The sequence below is a fragment of the Columba livia genome, chromosome 29, assembly GCF_036013475.1.
Source record: "Columba livia isolate bColLiv1 breed racing homer chromosome 29, bColLiv1.pat.W.v2, whole genome shotgun sequence".
Lineage (NCBI taxonomy): Eukaryota > Metazoa > Chordata > Aves > Columbiformes > Columbidae > Columba > Columba livia.
Genome location: NC_088630.1, coordinates 52555 through 79622, shown reverse-complemented (window position 1 = coordinate 79622; position 27068 = coordinate 52555). Strand labels below are relative to the sequence as shown.

Here is a 27068-nt window from a genome sequence, read left to right as displayed (position 1 = left end):
ACTCGAGGTGCTCCCTGTTCCCGGTGTCCCTTATGGAGGGAAGGACGCGAGAGGACGGTTCGGCCATCACTCCGGTTTTGTCTCCTGATTTCCTGTGGATTTGAACAGTCCCTGGAGCAGAAAGTGGCAAAACCGGGGGTCCTGGGTTCTGCCCTTGGCGCAGGGATGGTGACAGTGTTCCCTCGTCCCCAAGGCCCCGGAGAGCTCCTGGACCAGCAGCATCTCATGCCACAATATGAGACGGGCTCCTGGTGTCACCATGTCCCCAACAGAGACCCAACGCAGTGAAATCACAAGGTATTTGAGCTTCTTCTCGAATTCTACAGCTCTTGGTCTCCAAAGCGCCGGCTGGGAGATGCAGCGACCGCCCTGTTCCCTGTGCCAGGCGGGTGACATCTGCGTCCCCTCGGCAGCTCCCACGAAAGGTGACACGGGGCCACCGACACCCGGCCGGGGCAGCCGGGAGGATCCGCAGAGTTTTAACACGGATGGTCCTCGGCTCTGCTCCCCACCGCAGCGACACAAACCCCCACTGCCCGGGAGGAGCTGTTTTATTAGGAAACCGAGAGCAAAATGGGGCGTTTGCCCTGGCATGCTACAAAAAAAATTAAAAAACCCCCACATTTCAAGCGAAAAAGATCACGAGCCAAATAGAAAATACATCTTACAAAATCTGACATTAAAAAAACCCAATTGGAATAATGTTATGATGTTAAACGAGAGCTTGGATGCACTGAGAACCCGACACGCACGGTTATCTGGACCCTGGGGCTTTCAGCTGCTTGTTGGGAACTTAAATTGACGTTCGAGGCGTTGCCGTGAGTCACCGGGGACACGGCCGGGCCACAAACGTGGGACACAAGCAGTCTGGAGACTTCTATGTTAAAATATATTTATATATTGCTTAAGAATGGGGTAAAAGCCTCTGAAAAACTGGGTTTGTACCCACGGGCTCTGGTGGCGTGAGGGACACAGACGCGGCAAACGCAGCAGGGTCACACTCAGAAATAACCCAGGATGTCGGTCTTTGGGGTGAGAAAAGGATTTCCGCCTCGGTGCCCAAGCAGACGGGCAGACGTGTGCGCAGGCCACGGCGGGAGATGCAGCCAGGATGGGGATAAGACCCAGCCTGAGACCCACGACAAGATAAAACCCAACCTAAGACCAACCTTGGAGAACCTGGGGATCCAACCCTACGAGGGCTTAACGAGGCGGGAGGAACATTCGCAACTGCGTCGTCACATTTTCCTCCTTGTTTGAGGACACGGGGCTTGATCCGGGGTCACTGGCAACTTTGCTCAACTTTTCTTCGTTTTTCAACTTGGGGAAATAAAAAAGAAAGCAGCACAATCGTACACGAGCGGGGATTCCTGTCTGCTCATCACCAAAACCTGGGGAACACGGCACGGGCGTGAGAGAGGCGGGGGCGCGGGGGACGCACTCGAGAGGCACGCAGAGCTGCAGCGCCGGCGTCACACGATCCCGAAGCGCTCTGCTCTTTTCCTCTTCTTTGCCTGCCAAGAGAAGCCACAAATAAAAGAAGTTGAAACCCAAAAGAAACAAGCGGACAAGTTATTTAAAACCTAGTGTGCAACCCGATGGAGGATTTATTAAATTTGTGGTAACGACCATAGAGCCCGGAGGCTCCTTTCCGAGTGCGCCGCTGCGTTGGTTTTAGGGAATTATGAGGTTTTGCTCCTAAAAAGGGGACGGGACACCCCAAAAATCCCAGAGAGGTGCCTGAGATGCGGCACTGCCGCTAAAGTCACCTCATCGTCATTGGCAGCGGGTGACAAAGGGGCCAAGCTGGGAACAATGGCAAGTGGAGAGGCTGGGAAACCCTTCCCGGCGCTGGGGAGGTGGGAAATGGAAAAGGGCAAAGGGTTAACACCCGCCTATTCATGGCGAAGGTGAGAGGGACACACTAAAACGCATTAAATATACTATCGTGGCTCTCAGATTTGCCTTTAAGCCGGTCCACGAGGGGCATATAAATCTTAATTTTTAGCAGGGTAAATAGCCCAGGGGGAAACAGAAGCCCCTAATCAAGAATCTCTGGGGGAAAGGTGCATTTGAGTGCGCACAATGGCAGAAAAAAGCCCTTTTTGTTCCAGCGTGACCTAATGGAAAAGCGCCGGCCGGAGGGAGCTCATTCTCACAGGCTCGGCTCTCCGTGTCGCGCGGGATGGCATTGGGGCAGTAAAACCCCCAAACCAAAACACAGACGCAAAAGTAACACCCCTAAACCTCACCTGAATAATTGGGATGGGAACTTGGAGCAGTTCGAAGCAGGGAAAAAGTGTAAAAAGTCCAGAAAAGAGCACAAAACTTGCCCTGAGGAGTTGACAAATTTAAAAGATGGGCCAGAACCAGAGAGGACAGAACAAAGCCTGGAGCAGAAAACACTGGAAAACGGGGTCAGCGCCTCAATCCGTGTTATATCGGAGGGTCTCCCAGGATCTACTGATGAAGGGTCACAGCCACGGGGACGCAGAAGCATCGAGGCCGTGGTGGGGGACGCAGAAACATTGAGGCCATGGGGAGCGATGTGCCGCCCCCACCAGGACCATCCCCATCGCCCCCAAAAGCTCTCACCTCTGTGTCCTCTGCGGCTGCAGCCCCGGCCGAACTCGTGACGATGCCGAACCGCTCCTTCCTCTTCTTCAGCTTCTCGTCCTCTTCGCTCTGCCGCACAGAGGGACAAAGGTTTATTTGTTTTGTTGGTGATGCCCCAGGGTAAGTATGAGAGGAAACGGCCCCGGGTGGAGGTTGAGGCTGGAAATTTGAGAGAATTTCTTCCCCAAAGAGCCGTCCGGCACTGAACAGGCTGCCCAGGGCAGTGCCGGCATCACCGTGCCTGGAGGGCTGGACAGACGAGGTTCTTGGGGACATTTTAGTGCCAGTGCTGGGTTACGGTTGGACTTGATCCTTGGTCTTCTCCACACAAAACCATTCCCTGATAGTGAAACCAACACGTTAAATCAGCCTGTTTCGGGGAGGAGGATGAGGAGGGACAGCAGGGACGTATCCTCACAGCAGCCAGGATCCCCTTCCCAGCCCAGCGCCCAAGCCACGTTCGGATTATTCCAGCTAGGATTAATTAATTAATGCATTTAGGATTATTCCAGCTTTCAGGAAGAAGCCGCGTCCCAGCAAAGCGGCAAAACCAGAGGGTCGTGAACAAAGGACGCCAGGAGGGATTTATCATTGCAGGGACAGGGAAAAAGGCGCCCATTGGAGCAGCACGACGGGTGCACAAAGAAAACCCAACCTGGGCTTTAACTGCCTTAAACCAGGCTCTTAAACCCAGCCTGGCTTCAATCCCACCAGCAAGAGGACAGCCCAAAAAAAGCAAAGAACAGTGAAGCGCAGTGCCGTGCCTTCAATCGAAGGTTCGCGGGACTGTGCCAAGCTGCGCGTTATTTATTTTTTCGCCCCCCGCCCCATCCTCCTAAATCACTCAACCCCCACTGCGAGAGCGTCAGATGCGCCCGCCCGGCCCTGCTGGCCTCGCGCCTCCTGCTGACAGCCCGTGATTCATGGGGTGCCGACCCAGAGCCACCCCCGGCAAAACGCCGCGATTGCCGCATCCATCAACCCCCCGGGGCCACCGACGGGAGCGCCCGAGTCCACGGGGAGAGCTGAGCGCGCGGATTTGTTTCCTAACCTCGCCATTTCCAGGCGTGTTCCCTTTGCGCCGTGAGAGTTTGTCTGAAAAAAATGGGGGTGGGGGAAAGAAAAAGGGAAAAGAAAAGCTTTTATGGAGGATTTGGAACTCTGAAGCTCAAGGTTTTCTCATGATCTGGAGTATCCATACAAGTGTGAATTTGGATTTTTGGCCATGGATTTGCACCATACATTATCCAAAAGCTTTAATCTTCCCCGAGATCATCTATCAGGAGGGACTAAATCCCGGTTTAACTGTGTGGCCTTGGGCTTGTAGCGCTGGTTCTGAAACAAGCAAAGGATCCACTGAGAAATGGATCGCTACGCTGCATCATTCCGTCTCTCTCGGGAGGAGCCAGAAGCACCAGCACTGGAGATTCTGTGAAACGAGCCCCTGGCATCAATTCAGACCAGGCCAAAGGGACCAAACCCTGAGAGATGCTCCGTGTGCCCGGGTCACAACTCGCCACCCTGGTTTGCCTGGTAAAAGCCCCAGAAAAAATGAGAATATGGCTTTTTCCAGAGGGGCAGCTCAGGGAAATGCCCACGCTGGGTTTTAAGCCCCTGCCCCTGAGGCTGTGGTTTTTTTTTGCAGACTAAAGCGTCCCGGGAGGAAAGGGCTGAGCATTTGCAGCTGAAGCCTGGAAGGATCCTCATCAGCAATGCGGAGGCACGGAGACGAGGCCCCGCGAGCGAGTCCCGGGCGGGCAGGAGGGTGCGAGGGGATAAAACCGGAGCCTTCTGCTCAGCCGTGTGTCCCCGGCCGCGGCGTGACGGATGGCGGGATAAAAAAGCAGAGCCCCAGGGCTCCCAGGCGACGGTAGATTAATGACGACACGGCCTTGACCTCCAAAAGGTAAAGGTTATGAAACACTCAAGGGTAACCAGGCTTCCAATTTCATCCCCCTGGGGTGAACGACGATGGTTTTATTCTTGGGAACACTCCAATCCCAGGGCGTGCAGCTGTCACCCAGCGCCTTGTTGAAATTAATCTCTGCAGGTTTGCTCCTCCCGCTTTGCTTCCCCTCGCGGGCTCCGGGTCCTTCTGGAGAGACGGGAAGCAGCCGGGAAGCCCCCGCGTTTATCCAGAAATATTCCACACGTGCCTTGCACCTGTAAAAATCGACGTTTGCACTGATCTGCACCTTGTCTGAGGGCATGAGAATGAGAAGTGACGTTGGGTTTCACACTCTGCTCCTCCAAAAGCCTGACAGAAGTTACAGGTGACCTAAAATGGCCAGTTTGCAACCCAAATCACCTCTTCCGTCTCTCTTTGTGCTTCCAGCCCATCTTCGGAGCTCCAAAATCCCTCCGGATCCCAAGAGCATCAAACGCAGCTTTACCTCCGTGGGGAACGGCCGCCAAAGCCCCAGCGCTTGACTTGGTGACTCGGAAATGTCCCGTTTGACTTCTAAGTCAGAGCAAAGCTCAGTCTTCGGGCTCACTTCAGTGTTACCACCTGCTCTGGCTGCCTGGGACGAGCTAGTGCCAGGCCAGCCAAGCTGCCGCCCTCCAAAGATCTTTTTTCACACAAGAAGATGGGAAACGCAGAGAGCAGGAGGTGTTTAAGAGACTGGTTGTACATCTGAGCTCCTGATTCACTCATTAACACAGCACGGGCAAGGCTGGATCAGCCCCCGGCTGCTCGCTTGGACTCGCTCACCTTCTCCACAACATTTTTTTGGCACAAGCTCAGGAAAAGGGGCCCCCAGGAGCTCACTCCTCATCCTTTCTTCCAACACACACCTTGGAAAGGCACAAACCACCCAAGCGCGGTGTTTCTGTGCGCAGGAGCGGTGACAGCCCGCGGCTGCAAAGGTTTTCTGCATGTTTTTCATCCCTCGGTGCCTGCTGAATGCACCTTAGACGTCACACGGTGTTGATGGAGACTCTCCCCATCTCCTTCCTGCTCCCTGGCCCCAGCGTGGGCTGGGTTGGGGGGACCCTGTTTCAGAACGATTCTCCTGTTGACAGGACGGGAGGGCGACAGACTTAAAGCCGCTGGGCAGTGCTTTCCCCTCTGAGGGTCCAGCTGTTATTAAAAAAAGAGGCGACCGGGTGATGACTAAACACGGTTTGAATTGCACACGAGCTCCAGATTTTAAAAAACACCAAAAGAATCCATTCTATTCAAACCTGCGAGCGCCAAACCAGCACCGCAACATTAACCTTTCCCTGCAAAGCTTTAGATGAGGTTTTGAGGACACACATTGGTGCTGGTGTTCGGTTAACAGATGATCTCGAGGGTCTTCCCAACCCAAACGATTCAGTGATTTGGTTTCTCCAAGAAGCCACCGGCTGCAGAGGTGGGGGGAAGATCCAGCCGAAGAGCTGCCGCTCCTCCAGCACTGGACTCGCCAAACCCTCCTGGCAGTGAAACCGGGGTGTCTGTTCCCCTGGGACAGCGGTGCCACAGCAGGAACAGCCCCGCACAGGGATGACTCCACTCCCTCACTCATTTTCGTGCCTTTTAATTAACAAAAACGGCCAGAGCATGAGGAAAAAAATCACTAAATTATCTGTGAAACTGTGCTGTTCCATGCCAGACCTTGCATTATGAGACCTCTGCCAGGGACCCACTCGGGTAGAAAAGGGATTCGAGATGGTCCCGGTCTGGATGGAGCGTCGAGCATCTCTGTGCACGCCAGGGAGCTTGAGAACAGAATCTGCAGCTTAAGTGAGCGTAATTAAAAGGACTGGACGGAACGGATGGTAATCCTGAGCAGAACCGTGCAAGGCTGAACCCTCTGCGCACCTCACAGGGGGTTTTTTGGGGCTGCTTTAGTCAGTTTTGTCCCCTGTGCAAAGGGGAAACGTGACTTTGTTTCTGCGGGAAGGCTCCACTGCCGTCCCGTCCCCCCTGCTCCTGGCCGCTCCTCCAAATTCCTGCAGCCAAATGGTTCCCCAGCCCCTGAATGGGCCATAATAACATCATTGATTGAATCATAATAGCGGGGGGCGCAGGGGGGGCGGGGGAAAGATGTATTTGTGTTCCAGACAAAAGCCAAGTTCTGTTTCACAGCAGGGCCTGATGAAGAACCAGATGAGCGGGCAGAGGGAGGTCACCAAGTCCCCCCAGCACAGGGCACCCCCCTCGGCCGCTCCCTGAAGGTTTGTTGGGGACGCAGGATCCACTGGGACCGGGCGCCCCCTGACCCCGCACTCGCGGCACTTGTTTGTTCTAAATGACATCGCCGGGGTACGGAACTGCCACACTCACTGAGGGGGAAGCAGCTTCTGAAGGAATAATGGGGGAAGAGAAACAGCAGGGACCCTCCGGGCCCGTTTCAGGGGACAGCTGGACGCCAAGGTGACATTTCTCTTGAAAAAACAGTTATGGGCTCCTTCTATTCCACCCTGACCAGGCGCAGGCCAGAGAAAACGCTCTGCGAGAGCCAGCGAGCAGCGAGAGGACCAGGAAAGCCGTGGTTCTAAGGGCTGTGGAAGGGCGTACTGTGTTCTCATGAGCACAAACCTGTCGTTGCGCCGAGTCAGGAGTGTCTGGAACAGAAAACTGAGGAAAATCCTGGCAGATCAGGAACAAGATCCGCAGCGGAGCAGGTGGCAAGAGGGACAGGAGGGTTTGCCTGGAAGGGGAGTTGCAAAAGGTGAAAGGAAAGAGCTGGGAGAAAACACTGTGACCACGAGATGCCCAGCGAGATTCCCAAGAACGGCCGAGGGAGCGGGAGCGGGGAATTACTTTGTATCCCTCAGAGAGGAAATGCCAGAGCGCAGGAAGCAGCAGCAGCTGGGAGCGTGAGTTAGCGTGGGAAGGGCCCTGCGGGGTCCGGCCCGCCCAGCTCCTGGGCACACAACTCACAACCTGAGACCAGGTTCAGGGGGAGAAAGGAACGGGCAAAGAAAAAACACAACGAAGGAAAAGAACCCGAGGGCTGATGAATCTTTACATTTGCTGGTAAGCTCGGGTCTGATTTTAAGCTCAGCTTTAAGCCACGGGCTGGCACCAGCACCTCTGGGATGGCGATCTGGGTGCAGGGGTGACAAAACAAGATTGCAACCCCACCAAAATGACAAAGGGTGAACAGAAACATCTCCCCGGGGTGGAGGCCTTGCTCACAAAACCCCCCGTAGCGGCCAGGACTATTCTTCACCTTGTCACTTTCCATCACCCTAAACCGCTGGGGCCGTGAGCGGCAGCTTGGCCAGAAACACGGAGAGGCTGGGACGAGGGGACGGGCAGGACACGCGGTGACACGGTGCTGACACACACAGAGCTCCACAGCCACCTGTGCCGGGAGAAAAATACGTTCTTCAGGGATTAGTGCTCGGTTGGTGTAAACCCTTCCCAGAGGCAGCTGGAAAGGCCCCAGCGTTCACCTGCACAAGTGCCCCCAAAGCCTCTTTCGCTCCTTAAGACTGAGCTTTGCCTTTTGATACGGACACTGCTCCTACCCGCACTCAGCCCCGCTCGGCAACAGCAAAGGCAAAACAACTCTCTCTTCCACTTTAAACTAGGACTGTTTTCATCTCCCTCTCAACCCGGCTGCTTTAGGACCGGCCCAACCCAGAGGGAGACGGAAAATCCTTTAAAAACCACCTAGAACTGACATGGGGACAGGACTCAGAGGTGAGGACGAGACGCAGATGAACCATCAGCTTCTCTGGACAAATCCAACCGCGCTGCAAATTTCCGGCTCTCCTGGGCTGCGTTTTCTGTATAGTCTAATAGACACGAAGCCAACACCAACCAGGAAAAAGTGAAATTTGGCGGGGTGGGGGGGGGGCAGGGGGCAGAAAAAGGGAATATTCGGGAGCACATGCACTTTTGCAGGAGGCAGGAGCCACAACAGTGACAGTAAGAGGCGTTTCTTGCCCGCACACCAAGCCGTGGGCACACGGCACCGCACGTGACATGGGGCCACGATGCCTCGCTTGTTTTGCGTGTGTTTTGTTTTTCCTCTCCTCTGCTACCATCAGCACAGCCGCTCCCTCGCTGGTTAACAGCTCCTCACCCAGGGCCGGCAGGGGCTGTTTGGAAAGACTGCAGGCAGCAAAATTACCCAGGAACAGGATTCCTCCTCAGCACATTATTATAAACTCGCTGGAAGCCAAACAATTAAGCCAATTGTTCCCCCCCCCCTCATTTAGCTGTTTTGTACGCACGCAGGCTTTCCGCTGGTCGACTGCCCCCCGCTCTGCTCCAGCGTCATGCAGGCGACCTCGGCTCTTATCTGCTCTGCGTAAAACACGTTCTCATTAACCACAATTAAAGCAGCATTAATCCAGACCGGTGGTTGCGTGAAAACATTTAACTCTTCCTCGCCGGTGCCTTTGCACTGGGAGTTGTTTCAGCATCCCGCACTGCCTGGGATCCCACCTGGATACCCGTGGGACTCTCAATCGATCTTACGTCTACAAAGCTCCAGCTGGAAAATGGAAAACTTGCAGCCGGGTGAAGAAAAATGAAACCATTGGCAGCGACGTGGGGTTTGAGAGCCACGGACGGGTCCACGTGCTGCTCCACAGACACCGAACCACCCCCGGCCCCGAGGAGCTGGGATGGGATGAGCTCCTGTGGCGAGGAACTGCAACACCGGGAACGTGTCGGAGGTTTGAGGCAAAACCTCCTCGTTTCAGCTCCGGCGTGGGGACTCCAGAGTCACTTCACCTCACCACGGCCCAGGGTTAACCAGCTAATTGCTCGTCTGGCAGTTTGAGACCCCCACGTTAGAGAGCGGCTGGAAAAGCCAATTACTTTAGCGGTCTGCTCAGATGGGGTGAGGTGTTTGATGTCACACCAAGGTGGCAAGGAGCTTTCATGTCATGCCAAGAGACGGAGCGGGAGGCCGCAGGGGGAGAGCTGGCGCTGCAGGGAGATAAAACTCCACCTCGATTTACCTTAAAAATGAATTTAATGGCCCGGCACTGGCTCGAGACAAACGAGCACCTGCCTCCGGCACTGCCGACCCCTCCGCACGACCGCGCTGCGCTTTGGAAAAGGGTTTAAACTCGATTTTCTGCCCCAAAGGACTGAGGGAGCGGGCGGGAGGGGTGATGAAGCTGCAGCTGAGTTCACAGCCGCGTTTGCTTCCTGAAATCCACCCCCAGGCTCCAGTTCTCCCCCCTCCCCGCCCCAGTGTGACTGGGAAAAGAAGTGCGGCTCCGCCGAGACAATGCTTTATTGTCAACTTGTGTCTTGGGGTTGTTTTTTTCCTGCTACACCAGGGTATAAAAACCTGCCAAGACACATGTAAACACTCACAACTGCCAGGCTCCCCCGTAATGAAAAGCTATAAAGAACACCCAGGTGGGGAGCACAATGCGACCAGCTAATTAAAGTCACCAATAATATTCCTCCCAGGAATGCGGGAGCATGTTCTGCTCGGTGGGAGAAGCTGCTTCTAAAGCCAGTGAACTCGGCTTCCCGAGGGAGAAAAGACCAACAAACACCAGAGACGCAGCGCAGCAAAGCGGGGACAGAGCCTGGCCACCGAGTCCTGGCCTTGGGCAAGTGATTTTCCCCACCAGCAGCTCTCCAGCTGCACAACTGAGGAGCAGCTCATCAGCAGCTAACAAGCTGCATTTTCTGGTGAATGGAGCTCAGACCTCGCATTCAGACATTTTCACGTTTTTACCACGTACGGGGACCAGGGCACGAGGCGGCTCCTCCACAAGGCCCGGCTTTATTAAGCCGGGGAAGGCCATGGCTATAAACACTGACAAGGCAGATATTCCTGCTGAACAATGGGAGCTCCCCGTGCCAGGTTAACGATGTCTGAGCAGCCTCTCACCCGGAGAGGTAACGCGGGCTCCTTCTCCCATCCCTGAGAGGCACGTGGGGAGAACAGCGATCTCCAAAGCCAGAGACCTTCTCCATCAGGGAACCCCCAGAATAAAGCAAGAATGCTGGGACATGGAGAAACGGGCAGCAAAACAGGTCAAGTTCATCCCTCAGAGGAGCAGAGGGGCTGGTTTTGTAGGGACAGGGAGGGACAAGCTCCCCCAGCTCTTCCCTCGGCCGCAGCGTGAGGTCTCGGCACCAACATGGTCCAGCTGTTCCTGAACCACGCGCAGCACGAGGCTCCTCGTGGCCCAGCAAAGCTCAGTTCTGTCCAGGCGGCACGCAGGGGTTCTGTTGATCTCAGAGCAGGTCTTTACCCTTTCTCCTGCCGTCCCCAAACCTGCAAAACTCATCTTTTCCTCCCTGTTTGCTACAGAATGCGCTTAGGTCAGTCAAGCTCAACCAGTCGCCAGGTACGAGGAGCAGCACAGGGTCTCTACACCTCACCCTGAATAATAAACAGCTTTAAGAGCAAAGCCAGAGCTTGTCTCGTTTGTACTTAAAGAGCGATTTCCTACCGAGGAGGCTCTGGCTGGTTGTTCGGTACCTCAGTCTTTACAGACGCAGCGCAGCCACAAACACGGTGCAAGGCAAACACCTGAAAACCAACCCATGGCACCTCCCTCCCTGTTCAAATGCAGATGAACCACCTTAAAATCCAGTAGTGGCAACTTCGGCAAAACCAGATCAAGAGCCACAGGCGCAAAAACAATCAGCGGGTGAAGGGACAAGTGCTGATGCAACTCCCCTGGCGTGGAGCCCCTAATTACGGGGCGCTAATTGGGGTGCAAATGAGTTCTGGAGTCACTTACCTTTTTGGAGAGCGAGGAGACGTTCAGCCCAAACCTCTGAGCCCTCTCCTTTAATTTATCCATGTTTACCTAGAACAACAGAGAAAACTATTGATATATACGGAAAAACCCCAAACCCAATCATTTTCATTCCTTTCAGCATTCCATTCTAACATCAGCTGAGACATCTGAAAGAACTCTAAAATCTAAGAAAAGCATCATGAGGGACCCATCAGGTCAGTGCAGGTACAGCCTCAGCTCTCACCCCACATATGCTTTGGTACCTCATCCTGCAGCCAGGAACCTCATTCTCCCAATTACAACAGGTAATTAAGGGCCTGCCCAGCAGTAAACACCAGAACAAGAACCATTTCTTACCGTGGGTTTGTCTGCAGAGAGGCCTGAAACCAGGAGGTGAGAAAAAGAGAAGCCAGTTAGAGAACAAACATCGGGAGCAGCATTTACTGTTGTTCAGAGAAAAAAGGGGACGCAGAAGAATCCCAGCACCACAGACGGGAGGAACTGGCGGCCCCTTTCCCCGCTTCCCCCTCCGCTCGCTGCAGAATCTCCCTTTTCGCCCTCAGAGCACCTCCTCCACTTGCTTTCCCCGCATTTTACAACTCCTGCTTGGAGCTCAGGAAAAGGGGCAAAAGCCCAGGCAGCCCCACCTGCTTTTCCACCCCCCTCCGAAAAAATAAAATATTTGCAGTCAGATCAGCCCAGGGACTGGTTCTGCCTCACCTCCTCACCTTTAGCTGAAACTGTGGCCAAACCAAACCTGCGGAAGGAAAACAGAGACGAGGTCAGCGGAGCAACTCTTGCGCGGGAGATTTCTTTCGAAAAGAAGCACGAGTGTACTTGAGCGAAACTGCCTTGGGGGCACCGAAACGCGGTGCTCCTGGTGCCAGGCTTGGCTTAACGGTTGGACTTGATGACTTTGGGGGTCTTTTGCACCCAAACCGGACGACGCTGAGACTCACCGCGCGGCCCGCGCTGCCTTCTTGCTCTCCAGGCTGACTGGGACGTTGAACCGCTCGGCTCTTTTCTGCATCCGCTGCCGGGACAGAAAGGACGAGACGTTTCCCTTGCTTCCCCCGCTAAGCAAGGAAATACTCTCAAAAGGGGACGGGGGGTTGTTTCCAGGGGATTTATTTCTTTGGCACGAGGCTTTTCAGCAGAGGGCCACACTACTCGCGCCCGCGAGCCGCTTCTGGTGGAATCTCAGCTGAAATTCAGTGACGGAGAGAGGACAAAGAAGCGCGAGGGTTCACACCGACGGGGATTAAATCCCCTCAAAAGCTTAAGGGAAAATATTTAACATTATTACAAAAGGGCCCAAAAATGCGTTGGGTGTTTTTTCAAGGTTAGAGAAACAGCTGCAACTCGAACGGAAACACCGAGCGCAGCCAAAAGCCAGCGTGGAGCGGCATAAAGACGCGCGGCAACGGAAGAAAGGTTGGGAAAGGGGGATCTGGAACACGGCTCCTCGCCCCGGAGCACCGAGGAACTTCTACCGCGTCAAGAAAGAAAGAGAACATTTCAGGCTGAATTTCATTTATCGCCAATTCCTTTGCTAGGAATTGCTCTTCTCCTCTCTGAACCCACATTGTGTGAGAAAATAATTCCCTTTTATCTCCGAAAACCATCTACAAGGCGATTTTGCCAAAATCTGATTCACACCCAATTCAAGAAAAGCTGATTTTCTGTGAATGGTTTCAGCAGAATTTAGGAAAAACAAAGGGCGCGAAGGTGAGATCAGCAACTTGTTAACGAGCTCTCTAAGCAGCTCTTAAGTGGCGCAAACAGCAGGGAGACAAGAATCGTGTTTTCACGGGAGGAGAACAAAAAGAAGGGTGGGTCGATTTGAGAACCAGAACCGCCATGGGCTCCTGAAGCTCTGAGTTCCTGAGGAACCGGCAGCTCCTGAGAGCGTGGATTTAAAATACGCCCAGAAAACGCCAAGTGGGAAAGTGAGAGAAGACAAAGACGAGATGAGCTGGGAGCTCCTCTGGGTTCCTCTCCAACTGATGACTCCCCAAAGGGAAAATATTGGGAAAACATGGGGAAAATTGGGGGCATATTGGCCCGAGTCAGAGGTGGTTGGTGGCAGAAGGAAAAAGGCATCAACAGATAACTCAAAGAAGTGTTCTGTAAGACCTGATGTCAAAACGCAACGTGCCCCGGGGTCCCTGCCCCACAGGTCACCCCCCAGCCAGTGACTGCTTTGGAATATAAAAACCTAGGGAAAAATCGAGCAGGTTTATAACGGAAACATCGACACAGTGACACCCAGAACAGCCTGGGAGTGGGGACACCAACGCCTCGGGCACGTCGGAGTAGAGCAACCTCACCTCCATCTGTGAGATCTCCGAGGTTATTTTCACCACCTTCTTTTCTGTGATCCTAAAGGTGTCGGGAAAGAGAAAACCGGGTCAGAACGCGCAGCCGCGGGGCCTCCGTGAGCCCCAACCCCTTCAGCAATGACGGGGAGCACGGTCACCAGCCGCACGCCTTCACCCATCCCCTCTGTGGATTTTGAGGGACAATTAACTAAGTTTAAGGCACGGAAACCTCCTGCTGTTGTTTCAGGCTAAGGGGGCGCAGCTCGAAGTGCCGGGGGTGTCACAAGAGGGTGCAGACCCGTGCACCCTACAAACACCCCCGCCCATCTTATAGCTCTTAACGGCAACATCCTGCTCGCTAGAAGCCCAAAGTCTCAACCACGAGCCCAAAAGAGCTTTTGATCCCTTTATTTCCTCAAACACAAAGGGTGGTTGTGTTTGGGTTTATGGGGAAGCCCCAGGTGACCCCCCCAGGCTGGTGCCAGTGCCCCAAACCCCATTTCACCACGTTTGCTCAATGACAGAGTCAAAACGGCCGAAGAAAAACAGGACAGGGCGGGTGAGCTCCACAGCTTGTGCTCCCAAAACAGAGCTGGGGCTCAAGGAGGGGAAACAGCAGGGGAAGAAACAAAGTTGGGAGATGAAGCAGCATCATCCTCCCCAGCCCAGCACCGCCCAGCAAGTCGTGCGGCACAACCTGCCCTCGCTCGGCAAAACGCAGCTCTTGCTCCTGATTCCCACGCACGTTCCTTGCTTTACGTGCCAAAAAAAGGTGCTAGCGGTTTAATGGCACTTTGACCAGAAGGGATTCCGGCCAGGAGCTGCACGGCCCCTCCTGCCCGCAAGGATGGGCAGACAGACCCACGGACCGACAGACCGACCCTGAGTTACACTGCAAGGGTCACAGCGCTGCTCCGCCCGCCCTCCCTCAGCCCAGAGGCCCCAAAGCGGGGCTGTACGAGTCCCCTCGCGCCCGCTGCCTTCGCTTTATTCTACTGAAAAGCGATAATTACAGGTCGGGCGATTTGACAGGCGGCTCCTCGGCTTTGGCAGGCGGCTCCAGCGGCTTCTGCTCTTCCTCCTGCGCATTGAGAGAAGGTCCGATAACAAATAGAGCAGATGAGCCAAAAAACCAAACAACTCAGGGAAACAGCAGCAAGTTCTTTGGGTTACTCCTGTTTGGGAAGTCTGGGTTTCACTCAAAAACCATGAGGTGTTCCCCGGGCCACACACAGACACAGGAAACACGGAAATCTCCCAGCAGGGCCCTGCTAAGACCCATCTTGCTTCCTGATAAACGTTTTCTTGTGTGGAGCTGGGGGCAGACGTTCCATAAGCTCGCCGGACACACTGGCCACGCAGCACGTACCCCGCTGGCTGGAAGAACGGGGTTCCACGAGGTTTTTGTGACAACAGCGGGGGACTACGGGCGCGGGCCCCGCCGAACCCTCCCCCGCGCGCTCTGCAGCCTTCGCGTGAAATCCAGCACAGACACAGCCCGCGCGTCGGGCTGCGAGCTGCTTAGCCCCCACCAGCCCAGGCGCCGCTTTACCTCGATCTCCTCTCCCAGCACGTCCTCCTCATTTGCCTCCTCCTCAGCTGCGAGACAAACCAACAGAGCAATCGCAGAGGGAATTACTTCAGGAACACCTTTGTTTCCTCAGATAAAAGGTATTCAAGCAGAGTTTGGCTCGGGGAAGCCAAGGAGGTTCCAGCAAAGCCCGGGGCTCTCGGCTCTCCCCCCGGGAGCTCACCAGGGCCCCGCTAAGAGAGCCTGGCACCCACCGTGCTCCTCCAGATACGCCTGCAACCGCTGGATCAGATCCTGCTTGTTGCCTTTGGCCTCCAGCCCGCGCGCCAGGCACTCTTGCTTCAGCTCGGCCAGCTGCGCGAGACACGAGCGGGTTAAAAAACGAAACAGCGCGCCAACGGTCCAAATAAAGCGTTTTCTTAGGAGGCGGGAAGGCCCGCGTCGAGCCGCAGCCGCGCTCCAGGACCCCGCGGTCCCCAGCCCGCCTCGGGCCGCAGGGTCCCGGCTCCGGCCCAGCCCGCACCGGCGGTCCCGGGCAGCGGCGGGAGCGCGGCTGCCAGGCGAGGGAAGGCCGCGGGTACGCGGGAGCGGTGCGTGTCGCAGGCCCTGCACCAGCCGGGCGCCCTCGGGGGACCCTCCCGGGCTGCGGGGACGCGGGGCCGCCGCTGCCCCGGCCCGGCCCCGCCGCGCTGCGGGCGCCCGAGGCGGCCCCGCCAGTACCTTCAGCTTATGGAGCTCCACGGTCTCCGCCGCCATCTTGTCGCCCCCTCAAGCCTCCTGCGGCCCCACCCGGCCTCTCGCCGCCCAATCGGCGCCGCGCGTCCTGAACCGGCAATTTCAAACCAACATCACCTCTCACGATTGGCCAAGGTCCCCCCACCCCGCACCTTCCGCTCGCTATTGGCCTGCCAGAGCGCCGGGAGCGGGGCGAAGCTGAGCGACAGGCGTAGCGACCAATAGGGGAAGAGAACCGGGTGAGGTGACTTCCTGGAGACGAGCCCGGGGGCGAGCAGGGGCCTTGCCCGCGGCCGCGGAGGGAGAGCCGGGCTCACGTGCACGTTTATATTAACAATTAAAGCCTCAGGAGACCCGGGGGCGGCGTGTCTGTCCGTCTGTCCGTCCCGCTGCCCCCCAGGCTGTTTGCTCTCGCTGCCTCCACCCCCCACAACCCCCGCTGTTCGTTTTCCGTAGATGGAAATAAGATTTTTTTTAAAAAAAGGAAAAATAGATTTGTTTTTAATTGAAAAAAGCCCTTTCAGTGCCCGCCCGGAGCCGCTCAGCGCCGGAGCGGCCGCCGCGCCCTCTTCCTCCTCTTGGGCTTGGCCTCCCCCTTTGGGCCCGCGCCCTCGGCCCTGGGGGGAGGACCCGGGGGCGCGGGGGGGGGCGGCGGGAAGGCCCCGCCCCCGGCCGCCGGCCCCGCCCCCCCCCGAAGCACGCGGGTGAAGAAGTCCTGCAGGTCAGCAGCGGCGGGGGGGCCGCACCTGAGGGGCACCAGCGGGTTTGGGGGCTGGCTGAGCCAGCAGCGCCCGTTTCCCCGGCCCCCCCGCACTGACCTGTGCCGCGCCGCAGCCCGGGCGCCGCAGGAAATGTGGTAGGGGACGCGGTGGGTGTCGGGGGCGATGCCCACGCGCTGGCAGCCGGCCCACTCTGCGGAGAGACACGGTGACAGGGCGCGGGAACACCCAGGACTCCCCGGCACGGGTGGGCGGCACCCACCTGTGATGTCGTAGATCTTCCCCTCCATCATGGCCAGGTAGGTGATTTTCAGTCCCAGGAGACTGGACTCGGCCCAGAAGTCGCCCTCCTCAGCAGGGTGCAGCCCCCCGCACTCCGCGCAGTACCGCGCACTCAGCGGGTCCCGCTCCAGCTCGAACCTCCTGTGGGGGCGAAACGTTCACACAGCCCCTCCCCACGAAAGCCCGGAATGGCTTTGGGGTCCCCCCACCCCGACGCCTACTTGTGCTTCCCCCGGCACTTGCTGCACATCATGGTGTTCATGGCGTCGCGCAGATTGTCCTGCAGCCGGCTCAGGAACACGCCCACCGAGCGTGACAGCTCCTGCTCTGCCAGCCGCTTGCTGCGAGGGGGGACACAACAGGATCATGGGGGATCCCCAAAATCTGCCACCACCCCCCTGCATCCCCCCACTCACAGCTCATACTCCCTGCGCCGCTCGGGGCTGCTGACGATGTCCCAGGCCGCCCGCAGCACCTTGAACGCTGCCTCCGCCCGTGGGTGCTCATTCTTGTCCGGGTGCACCTGGCGGGGGGTGGAACAGAACCCTCAGTGCCGTGTTTTGGGGAAGGGACACCCTGCCCCGGTCCCCTCGTACCAGCACAGCCAAGCGGCGATAGGCTCTGCGCAGCTCTGCGTCTGACGCCGTCGCCTCCACCCCGAGCACCTGGAAGGGGTTCAGCTGCTCCTCGGGGATGTTGGCTGCAGCCAAGAGCCGCTGCGTCTCCTCCCTGGCACCGGGAGCCCCCCCAGCACAGCTGGGTGCTGTATCTTCCCCCTGCTGTGTCCCACCCCCCTGCAGCCAGTCCCGGAGTCGGTGCCACGTCCCGCTGTCCCCAAGCGGCCCCCGCGTCCTGTGCGGCGCAGCCGCCGCCTCCAGCAGCTGCACCACCCGCCGGGTCCCAGCCAGCTGCGCCGTGCCAGCGGCCACTGCGGCAGCACCGAGCCGCAGGCAGCCCAGGAGCAGCACCAGGAGCAGCAGCAGCAGCGCCAGGAGCAGCCAGAGCAGCCGCAGGATGAACCGAGCCCCGGCACCCAGCCACCGGATTGCCCGCCGACGCCAACCCCGCGCGGAGCCACGGTCACCGAAGCAGCAGCAGGAGCCGAGCAGCCACTCGCCGGCCTCTGTGCCCAACCGGAGCGCCCGGGCCAGCAGCCCCCGGTGGCCGGTCAGCAGCCCCCGGTGGCCAGCCGGGTCCTCTGCCGGCCCCGGCGGCTCAGCGCCGTCCGCGCGGCTCCTCTTGCGCGGTGCCTGGTGCCGTCTGCCCGCGGTGCTCTCACGCCGCCCGCCACTCTTCTTCTCCTTGGGAGCTGAATGCTGGCGCTGCCGCCGCTGCGGCCGCCGGGCTCCTGTCCCATCCTCGTCCTCCCCGGTGCCGGAGCCAGCCCGGCGGCGGCAGCTCAGGCTGCAGGACCCGGCCAGCCGCCCGGCGGGGCTGGAGAGGGCGGCCGCGTCCCCCCAGAACCGGCAGGCGCAGCGGGGCCCGGGCAGCTCGTGCTCGTCGTCCTCGTCCTCCAGCCCAGGGGCCGGTGCCCGCGCGCTGTCCGCCGCGGGGCTGCCACCGCCCCCCGGGCACTCCCGGCTCCCGTCGCCTCCCGCGGGCGCGGCCGCGCCTCGGTGGCGGGGCTGCTCCATCCCCGCGGGCCCGTGCTGCCCCGCCGGCTCTAGGTCACGGCCATCCCGACTGGCCCTGTGACGAGAGCAGGGGCAGCGCGGCACCGGGACCCACCGACCCGGCCCCGGGAACCCCCCGCCCGGTCTCGGTTGCTCACAGGCCGCCGCCCTTCCAGAGCACGCTTTTGTGCCGATTTCAGGCGATTTCACCCCAAATGCACGGCTCGGAGCCCCGCTCGGCCGCCGCCGCCTCCCGCCCTGCGGCCCCTCAAACGGGGAGCCCGGGGACACCCACGGTGCCGGTACCGGCGGGGGGGGCGGGGGTCGCCGCCGCCTCCCGACCCCCCCCGGAGTCCCTCAGCCAGCTCACTTCCGCCTTCCGCCCACCGCCACCGCCCACTTCCGAGGGCGTGACGCAGCGCAGGAGCGTCGTTCCTCGTGGCACTCCCACTTAAAGCAGCGGTGACCGCCCCTTAAAAGGGCAACGTCCCGCCGCTTAAAAGGGCAACGACCGCCTCTTAAAGGGGCAGCGCCCCCTCGCCGTGAACTCCGTGGCCGTCCCGGGAAGGGACCCAGGCGTCCTGCGCTGACCCCCGTCACGTGCCCCCGCGCACAAAGCACCTCTGTCTCGGCCGAGGGCCCCGTTGTGCCCCCGGGGGGACCCGGCAGGGGCCGCGGTGTCACCCACCCGCACTCGAGTCCGGCCCCACGCGAGTTCCGGTGCCACCGAGGGGCTCTCGCCCCGTAACCCACGTCCTTCCCCGGTCCTGTCCCCGCCCCACGGGGGTCCCGGTCCCGCAGTTCCCTCCCCCGGCCCTGCGCGGGACCCCTCGCTCCCCCCCGGTCCCGCCCCCGCTCCCGCCCGATCGCGGCTCCGCGTCCCGGGCCGGGCCCCAGCGCGACCCCCGGGAGCGGCAGCGAGCGGGTGAGTTCCGGGGTGGGGCGGCGGGACCGAGCGGTGCCCCCCACGCCCGGCCCCAGTAACTCCCAATAACTCCCAGCGCGGCGGCCCCGGACTGCGCCGCCCCCGCCCTGTCCCCACACCAGCACCCAGTGCCCGCAGTAGCTCCCAGTTCCCTCTCCCACTCCCCCCCGCCCAGTTCCCCCCAGATGTGCCCCTCCCCAGATGTACGGGGGGCAGGGTGCAGGGAGGCGCAGCGGGGGGCTCAGCACCCCCTCCGCCTTGCAGCCCCGGAGCCATGGAGCCCAGTGTCCTCCCCTGCGCCCCGGAGCCGCGACCCTCGTATGAGCCCGTCCCTGCCGCCCTCTGTGCCCTCGGGAGCGTCTTCGGGCTGGTCTGCGGCTGCTTCGGTGAGCCGGGGGGTCACAGGTTGGGGGCAGAGATGGGGTACATGGGGGCTCATTTGGGGGACATGAGGGGCAGAGCTGGGGGGCACGGGGGCTCATTTGGGCGACACGGTTGGGGGACAAAGTTGGGGGCACAGCTAGGGAGTACAACTGGGGGAACACAGCTGAGGCTCACTGGGGGATATGGGGGAGTTATGGGCTCACTGGTGGGGGCACGGTAGGCACATGGTGAGGGGCTTTGCAGGGACATGTGGACAAGGAGAGGGGGGGTTATGTGAGACACAGCCATGGGGCAGAGCTGGGGGGCACAGTGGGGGGGGAACATGTGGGGGAACGGCCTGGGGGGCACAGTGGGGAGGCACAGCAGGAGACAGAGCTGTGAGGCAGAGTTGAGGGGCGCAGCTGGAGACACGGCCACAAGTGCCTCTGTGTCCTCACCCAGGCTACCGCTGCTTCAAGGCCACCATGTTCCTGTCAGGGCTACTCTTCGGCTCCACCGTCATCTTTCTCCTGTGCCGGCAGGAGCGGGAGCTGCAGCTGAGCCTGGAGGCCAGCGCCACTGTCACTGCGGCCATCGGGCTGCTGTGCGGGCTGCTCACCGTGCTGCTCCGCGCTGTCGGGCTCTTTGCCACTGGGCTGCTGCTGGGGCTGCTCGTGGCCACCGCCGCGCTGGTCACGGTGCTGCCACCACCGCCGAGCCCCTGGGTGACGGCGGGGATGCTGCTGGGGCTGGCGCTGCTCTGCGCCCTCCTGGCGCTGCGCTGGCCCAAGGCTGTCACCATCCTGGCCACTGCTGCCTTTGGCGCTGCTGTTGTGGTTGTGTGTGCAGATTACCTGGCTGAGGGGCTGGCGCTGGTGGCCCACATCACAGCACGGCTGCAGCTGGCGCCGGCGCAGGCACTGTGTTGGCACGGGTGGCTGCTGCTGGGTGCCTGGCCTGTGCTCAGCGTCCTCGGTGTCCTGCTGCAGTGGCGGGTGACGGCCAGTGGCTTCTCCCATCGTGACGGTGAGGGACAGGGAGGACACGGGGACACCTGGCCTGGTGGGTCTGGGGGGACAGGGGATGGTGGTGGGAGTCGCTGGTAGGGACAGGGGTGTCATCAGCCATGGCTGCACGGACAGGAATGGCCCTGGGGACCAGGACAGGGGTGTCACCAGGGATGAGGACACAAGGACAGGGATGGCTGTGGGGACAGGAACGGGTGTCCCCAAGGATGGCCATGGAGACAGGGGAGGCCATGGGGACAGGGGTGACACCAGGGGTGGCCGTGGGGACAGTGACGACCATGGGGACAGATATGGCTCTGGGGATGGGGTGACACTCGGGTGGGGACAAGGCTGTCACCAGGGGTGGCTGTGGGACAAAAAGCAGCCATGGGGCTGGGGGTGTCACCACAGTGGGGCCAGGGTTGTCACGGTGGTGGGGACACTGACCCCCTCCCCTGCCCATAGCCCCCCACAGCCGGTGGCAGCGGCCGCAGCAGCCAGAGCTCAAGTGCAGGCAGAACCCGGCCCCCTCCAAGGGCACTCACCGCTGCCGACCTCCCCCAGTGACACGCCAGGTGGGCGACGCACTGCCCCTGGGGAGTGGGGGTCCTGGGGGGGCCGCGCCAGGGCCTGACGGGCCACGCTGACCCCCCCTGTGAGCTCCCTGTGCAGCCTGCGGGACCGGCAGCTGGAGAGCGGCACCGTACCGGGACACCCACCTGCCCCGTGTCCCCTCTGTCCCTCTCCGGCTTCCCCTATGTCCCCGCCTGTAAATCCCCACGTGCCTCGGGGCACTCCCCACTCTCACTGCACCTGCCCTTTAAATAGGCAAATGGGGTGCCACATGCACCGCCCCCCCATGGGGGTGTGGCAGGGGGGCGGGGCTTAATGCCACCTGGCTATTGCAACACCCCCCCCCCCGCCCCGCTTTAAAAATAAAACCCCGCTCATATTTTTGTACGACCTACTCAAACCCTGCGCTCCCCCCACCCGAAAGATTCCACGCCCTGCGGAGCTGGGAGGTCTTACCCTCCCTGGGAGCCCCTGATACCCCCCAGGACCATGGTGACACCCCCCACCCCCAGGCAGAGCCCACCCAGCGTCACCACTGTGGTTTTATTATTGCCCGAAGGATCAAAATAAAAAGGGAGAAAGAGGCCGCAACACAAAACAGGACAGGCGGGCGGGGCAGGGCCGCAGCCCCACCCCAACGAGAATTAAAATTAAAAAAACCCAAACTCTAGATGGGAGCGGCCGGTCGGCGACACCGAGAATGACCGTTGAGGAACAAAACCACCCAAATTGAACCGAACCCCGGGGTCGGGCAGGAACCGCCCCCCAACCCCCACTGGGCCCCCCGCCCTCACAAGTCCTGCTCCAGCTCCCACAGTTCCTGCTCCAGCGTTTTCCGTCTCCCTAGTTTCTCCAGCTGCTCCTTCGTTGGCTGCTTCACGTCCCCGGCATCCACGCGTTGCTGCAGCTCCTCCACCTGCCGCAGCTTCTTCTTCAGGTTCTTGATTTTGCGGCTTCTCTCGGCGCTGGGGGCGTCCCCCCCCTCGGCAGGAGGGCCAGGGGGGCAGCCCAGCTGCGGCGCAGCCGCGTCATTGTCCCCCGGGGGTCCCTCGTTGTCCCCTCTGGCAAGCGAGACCTTTTCCAGCGCCTGGATCAGTCCGTCTGCCTCCCGCTCCCCCTTCTCCTGCTGCTGCTTCCGTTTCTCTTTGCGTTTTAAGTTCCTTTTGGCTGTTCTAGACAGTCCCGTCTCGGCGTTGTCGGCACGGCCGGCTGGTGCTGCGGCCTCCGGGCTCAGTCCCGGTGGCAGCTCGGGTTTGCTTTTGAAAAACTTCACGTATTTGTTCTCGTACCTGCGCCAAATGAGGATTCCTGAAGGCACCGCTCTGCCCCGCGGTGACAACCCCCTGTTACCAAACACCACACCCCCTGGCACCTCCTGTGTGGAGCACCCCCAAATCCAGCTCTTTTCTGGGTGGCTCCGCCCCCTCCCCCGCATGGCCTCCCCACATCCTGCGGTTCTCGGGGGGAAGCGGGGTCAGGGGACGGTACGTACCGGCAGCACGCGACTTATAGGGGAGGGGTGGGGGGATCGGAATTGGCTCAGGCACCTGGAAAGAGACTGAGACCTCGAGACGTCACCCTTGGGGACGGAGGGGACAGGATGGGGGCTTCCCCCTCCCCCAGCCCGGGGAACAGCCCTGTTCCCCACCCCACTCCCCGCCTGTGTCCCCACTTACACCGGCACCTCCTCCTGCGGGATGTATCCCTCCTTCACTCGCCGCTGCTTCCGCCACGTCCCGTCCGGCCGCTGCGTGGACGCGATGTACTTCCCTGCGGGGACACGGAGCGTCGGGGGCCACAGGATGTCCCCTGGGGGCTGGGACATCCCACCGACCCTGCAGGGGCCCCTGGATCCCCCTCCAGACACCCCACGGGTGACCCGGGACACCCCGCAGCCACCTCCGGGGCTCCAGGACAGCCCAAAGACCCCCGGGACATCCCCAGGGCCCCCAAGACACCCCGGGGGGAGCTGGGACACCCCCCAGGGAGCTGGGACACCCCGGGGGGAACTGGGACACCCCCCAGGGGAGCTGGGACACCCCAGAGTCCTCCTGGGCCCCCTCCAGACCCCTCGGGACACTCACAAAGCCTCACGGGGCTCCCCCTGTCCCGGGATACCCCAGGCCCCGGGACAGGGGGACAAGGTGGGTCCAGCCCCACCGAGTCCGGAGAGGCGGGACCGCCACACAGCGACCAGGGCGGGCGGACAAAGCCCCTTACGGACCGGGATGGGCGGGAGAAAGCCCCCGAGGGAGCGGGACGGGGGGAAAGAGGCCACGGGACCCCTCCCAGGCGGCGGGGCCGGGACCGGCCTCGCAGGGAGCGGGTGCGGGGAGGCCCCGCGGCTCGGGGGCGGCGGCGGCGCTGCCGCGGGGATGCGGGGGCAAAGCGGAGCCGCGCTCACCGGTCTCGTCAGTCACATAGGGAGTCGCCATCTTGCGAGCGCGACACACTTCCGGCCTCCCGGGCACCGCCCCGGAAGTGGGGGCAGAGACGGGAGCGGGGCGGGGCAGCGGCGGAGAATGCGCCGCGGGGCCGGCGGCCATTTTGGACTTAAAGGGGCAGCTCCCCGAGTGGGGGGGACTCCCGGCATGCACCGGGAGAGACCTCCCCTCCACCCCCATCCGCCCCGGCGTTGCCATGGCGACCGCAGGCCGGCCCCCCCCCCCCTTGTGCCCATCGCCATGTCGCCAGGCCCCGTCCTGTGACCCCCCGGCCCTGGGCGGACTCGGGGCGCTGTCCCGCCACAGGAGGAAAGGCGGGAGAGCAGGGACAAGTGTGTGTTCACGGCCCGTCCCCTGAGATTCCGCCGCCCGCGGGTGCCGTGGGCCAGCAGAGCGAGGCGGCAGCGTCAGCCTCCCGGGTCCGGGCTGGCGGGCGGCGCCGTTCGTTTCCGGGACGTCCGGCCGCCCCCGGCAGGGCCGCGTTCGCGCCGCGGCTCTTTTTTGTTTTGTCGCGTTTGTTTCTTGGGGGTTTTTTGGCGGGATTCCCGCGAAGCGCGGCACTGCCGCTCGCCCGGGGCTGCCGCGGCGGGGCTCGGTGCCGCCGTCCTGCGGGCAAAGCGCGGTGCTGCACCCGGCCGCCCCAACGAGGGGCCGCGGCGCGCCTCGGTGCTGCCGCCCTGTGGCAAAACGCGGGCACTGCAGCGCACGGCCAGCAGGGACAATCAAAGGGAAGGGTTTCCTGCTGTGGGCGAACACACGCACAGCTGTTCAGTATAAAGTGAATTACCGAGGTTTGTTCTTTACTTTTTAATTTCATTCTTTGAAGCTGCACGCTTTCAGATTTACTGACTGAGCCGGGCGCGCTGGCAGCGATTGCTGAACTAGTTGGGATTTTTTACTGTGTCCGGCCTCGTATGTGTGGTCTGTTCTCACTTGCAGGTTGGACTTGGAGTTGAGATAGAAGTTCCCTTATTTAAAAATACCCCAGCACATCCCCTGACCCACAACAAAAATAACGCCCAAAAAACCCAGCTAGAGATGTTTTTTAATTTCCTTCAGCTTTTTTTCCCATTCCCTGGTGCTCACAGAGCAGGGAACGCCCAGGGGAGATGACCAGGATCTGACTGTTGGAGGGTGTGTGGAGCTGAAGCCGAGGGTCAGTGCGGAGCACATCGGGCACTGGAGCAGCTGAATGGAACTGCTTTGTGTCTGGACTTGTGAATTCTTCTCAGAGGCTTCCCAGTTTCTGGTGTCACCTTGGGGTGAAGTGTTATTCTGTGTGCAGCTTTGGAAGCTGAAGCTCCACTGCAATCTACAGAGCTCCCTCATTTTCCACCAGAGCTTCAAATCACAGAGATGATGTTGCTGTGAAGCTGCTCAGGACAGCACGTGTTTTGTGTACAATAAAATGATTCCTGCTGTGTGTGTTCCTCCTGTGAAATAAAGCTGAGCTGCCCGTGTTCCAGTTCCACACGTGTCTGTTCCTGAGCTGCCCGTGTTCCAGTTCCACACGTGTGTGTTCCTGAGCTGCCCGTCTTCCAGATCATGCCCACTGTGACGAGTCTCCTCCCCGTGCTCGTCGGTTCTGTCTTGTCACTGTTGCGGATCCAGCACCGATAATCTTGGGGGTTTGCCCTGGACATTCGAGGTCCTTGGGTTCTATTATTTTAATTTCAACTAATTACTTACTGTAAAGCATGCAGAAAAAGCCTTAAATAACTGTAACTAGAGGAGTCTTTGGGAGTAAATAATGCCTATAATCTACTCCAGCTATTACTTAAAACTCTGCAGACAGTAATGACCCCCGATTTATTCAATAAAACTAAAAATAGTGGCATATAAATACTGGAGCACTAATTGGAAGTAATACCCGTAGAGAAAAAACTCTAGTTTATGTTTAAAAAAGTGATGTGTGCTACTCAATCCACTTAGTAGTAACGTAGTGACAAAAATGTTAAAGTGTAAATAAATGAAATATTTAGGTGCGAGCAATAACTAAATTTAACGTCAGCTATTACTTAACAAACTAGGCAATAATTATTTCCAATCTGTATTGTAGTTTAAAAAACTAATAGTTCGGAATAACTTTTTAAATGACAAAAGCAGAAAACTGATTGGGAGTCATTAACAGCTTCATTTGGACAGCCATTATGCAATAAATTGCAGACATGAATGACTATATTTGAAACAAAGTAAGGAAGTTTTAAATTTGAAACAGCATTGGAAAGTGATTTGGAGTATTTAATATTTAAATTATAACAGAGCCCTGAGTGAGACTGGAGGCAAAAAAGCTCAGAAGCAAATAATAGAGTCAAAGCTTTAGATTGGTTAAAGAGAAATGGAAAGGAATCACTAAATAATGGCTGTTTTTTAAACGTAGGTATTAAAAAAATTCTGAGGCAGTAATGATTCTCAACATAACATTAAAAGATTTAGATGTAAAATAAAATTAGAAAACTGTGGGTCATGACTGTTTAAATTTAAACACAGCTTTTTTAGGGGTGCATGTGAAAACATCACAGTTAATTACCTCTAAGAGTTAGGGTTAGGATTAGGGTTGGTTTAGGGTTAGAGTTAGGGTTGGTGTTAGGCTTAGGTTAGGGTTGGGGTGAGGTTTAGGGTTATGCTTAAACTTAGGTCAGGGTTAGGGTCACAGATATGGTCAGAGTCAGGGTTAGGTTAGGGTTAGGGTTACGATTTGGGTTGTTTTACGGTTAGAGTTAGGGTTAGGTTTAGGTTAGGGTGAGGTTTAGGGTTATGGTTAAATTTAAGTTAGGGTTAGGGTCAGAGTTAGGTTGTGTTAGGTTGCGTTAGGGTTAGGGTTAAGGTTATGGTTAGGATTCGGGTTGTTTTATGGTTAGACTTAGCATTAGGATTAGGCCTAGGTTAGGGTTAGGTTTAGGGTCAGGGTTAGGGTTAGGGTTAGGATTAGGATTATGGTTGGATTAGGGTTAGAGTTAGGGTTACTGTTACGATTAGGTTAGGTTAGGGTGTGGTTAAGGGTTCTTAAACTTATGTTAGGGTCAGGGTCAGGTTATGGTTAGGGTTAGGTTTAGGTTTAGGGTTAGGATTAGGGTTAGGATTACGGTTAGGGTTAGGGTTGGTTTAGGGTTAGACGTAGCGTTAGGGTTAGGCTTAGGTTACGGGTATGCTGAGGTTTAGGGATATGGTTAAACTTAAGTTAGGTTTTGGGTTAGGGTTATGGTTAGGGTTAGGGTTAGGATTACGGTTAGGGTTAGGATTAGTGCTGGTTTAGGTTTAGACTTGGCGTTAGG

The 27068-nt window shown here is 58.7% G+C and overlaps 3 protein-coding genes across 14 annotated transcripts; 1 reads left to right on the top strand and 2 right to left on the bottom strand.

The window, feature by feature from the left end:
• Nucleotides 1-533: 533 nt before the first annotated feature.
• Nucleotides 534-18502, bottom strand: LOC102089028 (SAP domain-containing ribonucleoprotein). 11 transcript variants are annotated; one of them, XM_065043384.1, is made up of 14 exons: nucleotides 16686-16785; nucleotides 15853-15955; nucleotides 15387-15486; nucleotides 15154-15200; nucleotides 14615-14682; nucleotides 13611-13662; nucleotides 12240-12313; nucleotides 12009-12037; nucleotides 11638-11660; nucleotides 11281-11349; nucleotides 7779-7913; nucleotides 2596-2685; nucleotides 1442-1514; nucleotides 534-1320 (listed from the first exon to the last, which is right to left on the bottom strand). In XM_065043384.1, the coding sequence occupies exons 2-13, from the start codon at nucleotides 15886-15888 to the stop codon at nucleotides 1473-1475; spliced, it is 765 nt and encodes a 254-aa protein (XP_064899456.1). In that variant the 5' UTR covers nucleotides 15889-15955; nucleotides 16686-16785; the 3' UTR covers nucleotides 534-1320; nucleotides 1442-1472. The 11 variants fall into 11 exon arrangements, 10 of the variants coding, with proteins under 10 accessions (XP_064899456.1, XP_064899455.1, XP_064899459.1 ...); XM_065043383.1 differs by having other exon boundaries at nucleotides 534-1514; XM_065043387.1 differs by lacking the exon at nucleotides 7779-7913 and having other exon boundaries at nucleotides 16686-16771.
• Nucleotides 16711-25264, top strand: LOC110356432 (transmembrane protein 198-like). Of its 2 annotated transcripts, none has more exons than XM_065043402.1 (4): nucleotides 16711-16885; nucleotides 19671-19792; nucleotides 20232-20795; nucleotides 21242-25264. In XM_065043402.1, the coding sequence occupies exons 1-4, from the start codon at nucleotides 16878-16880 to the stop codon at nucleotides 21421-21423; spliced, it is 876 nt and encodes a 291-aa protein (XP_064899474.1). In that variant the 5' UTR covers nucleotides 16711-16877; the 3' UTR covers nucleotides 21424-25264. The 2 variants fall into 2 exon arrangements, with proteins under 2 accessions (XP_064899474.1, XP_064899475.1); XM_065043403.1 differs by lacking the exon at nucleotides 16711-16885 and adding an exon at nucleotides 19273-19406.
• Nucleotides 21879-23925, bottom strand: PYM1 (PYM homolog 1, exon junction complex associated factor). Its single transcript, XM_065043404.1, has 3 exons — nucleotides 23754-23925; nucleotides 23026-23119; nucleotides 21879-22638 (listed from the first exon to the last, which is right to left on the bottom strand). Exons 1-3 carry the CDS (start codon nucleotides 23893-23895, stop codon nucleotides 22140-22142), a joined length of 735 nt encoding a protein of 244 aa, XP_064899476.1. The 5' UTR covers nucleotides 23896-23925; the 3' UTR covers nucleotides 21879-22139.
• Nucleotides 25265-27068: the final 1804 nt, after the last annotated feature.

Coding starts and splice junctions, on each gene's coding strand:
- LOC110356432 (XM_065043402.1), top strand. Junction 19,793..20,231: donor GCTGGTCTGCGGCTGCTTCG/GTGAGCCGGGGG, acceptor GTCCTCACCCAG/GCTACCGCTGCTTCAAGGCC. Junction 20,796..21,241: donor TGGCTTCTCCCATCGTGACG/GTGAGGGACAGG, acceptor CCCTGCCCATAG/CCCCCCACAGCCGGTGGCAG.
- PYM1 (XM_065043404.1), bottom strand. CDS start 23,895: ATGGCCGCCGGCCCCGCGGCGCATTCTCCGCCGCTGCCCCGCCCCGCT. Junction 23,120..23,753: donor CTATGTGACTGACGAGACCG/GTGAGCGCGGCT, acceptor GTGTCCCCGCAG/GGAAGTACATCGCGTCCACG. Junction 22,639..23,025: donor CCGCAGGAGGAGGTGCCGGT/GTAAGTGGGGAC, acceptor CATTTGGCGCAG/GTACGAGAACAAATACGTGA.
- LOC102089028 (XM_021283223.2), bottom strand. CDS start 18,502: ATGGAGCAGCCCCGCCACCGAGGCGCGGCCGCGCCCGCGGGAGGCGAC. Junction 17,010..17,089: donor AAGTGCCGGGGGAAGCACAA/GTAGGCGTCGGG, acceptor TCGCCCCCACAG/GAGGTTCGAGCTGGAGCGGG. Junction 16,780..16,848: donor GAAGATCTACGACATCACAG/GTGGGTGCCGCC, acceptor GTCTCTCCGCAG/AGTGGGCCGGCTGCCAGCGC.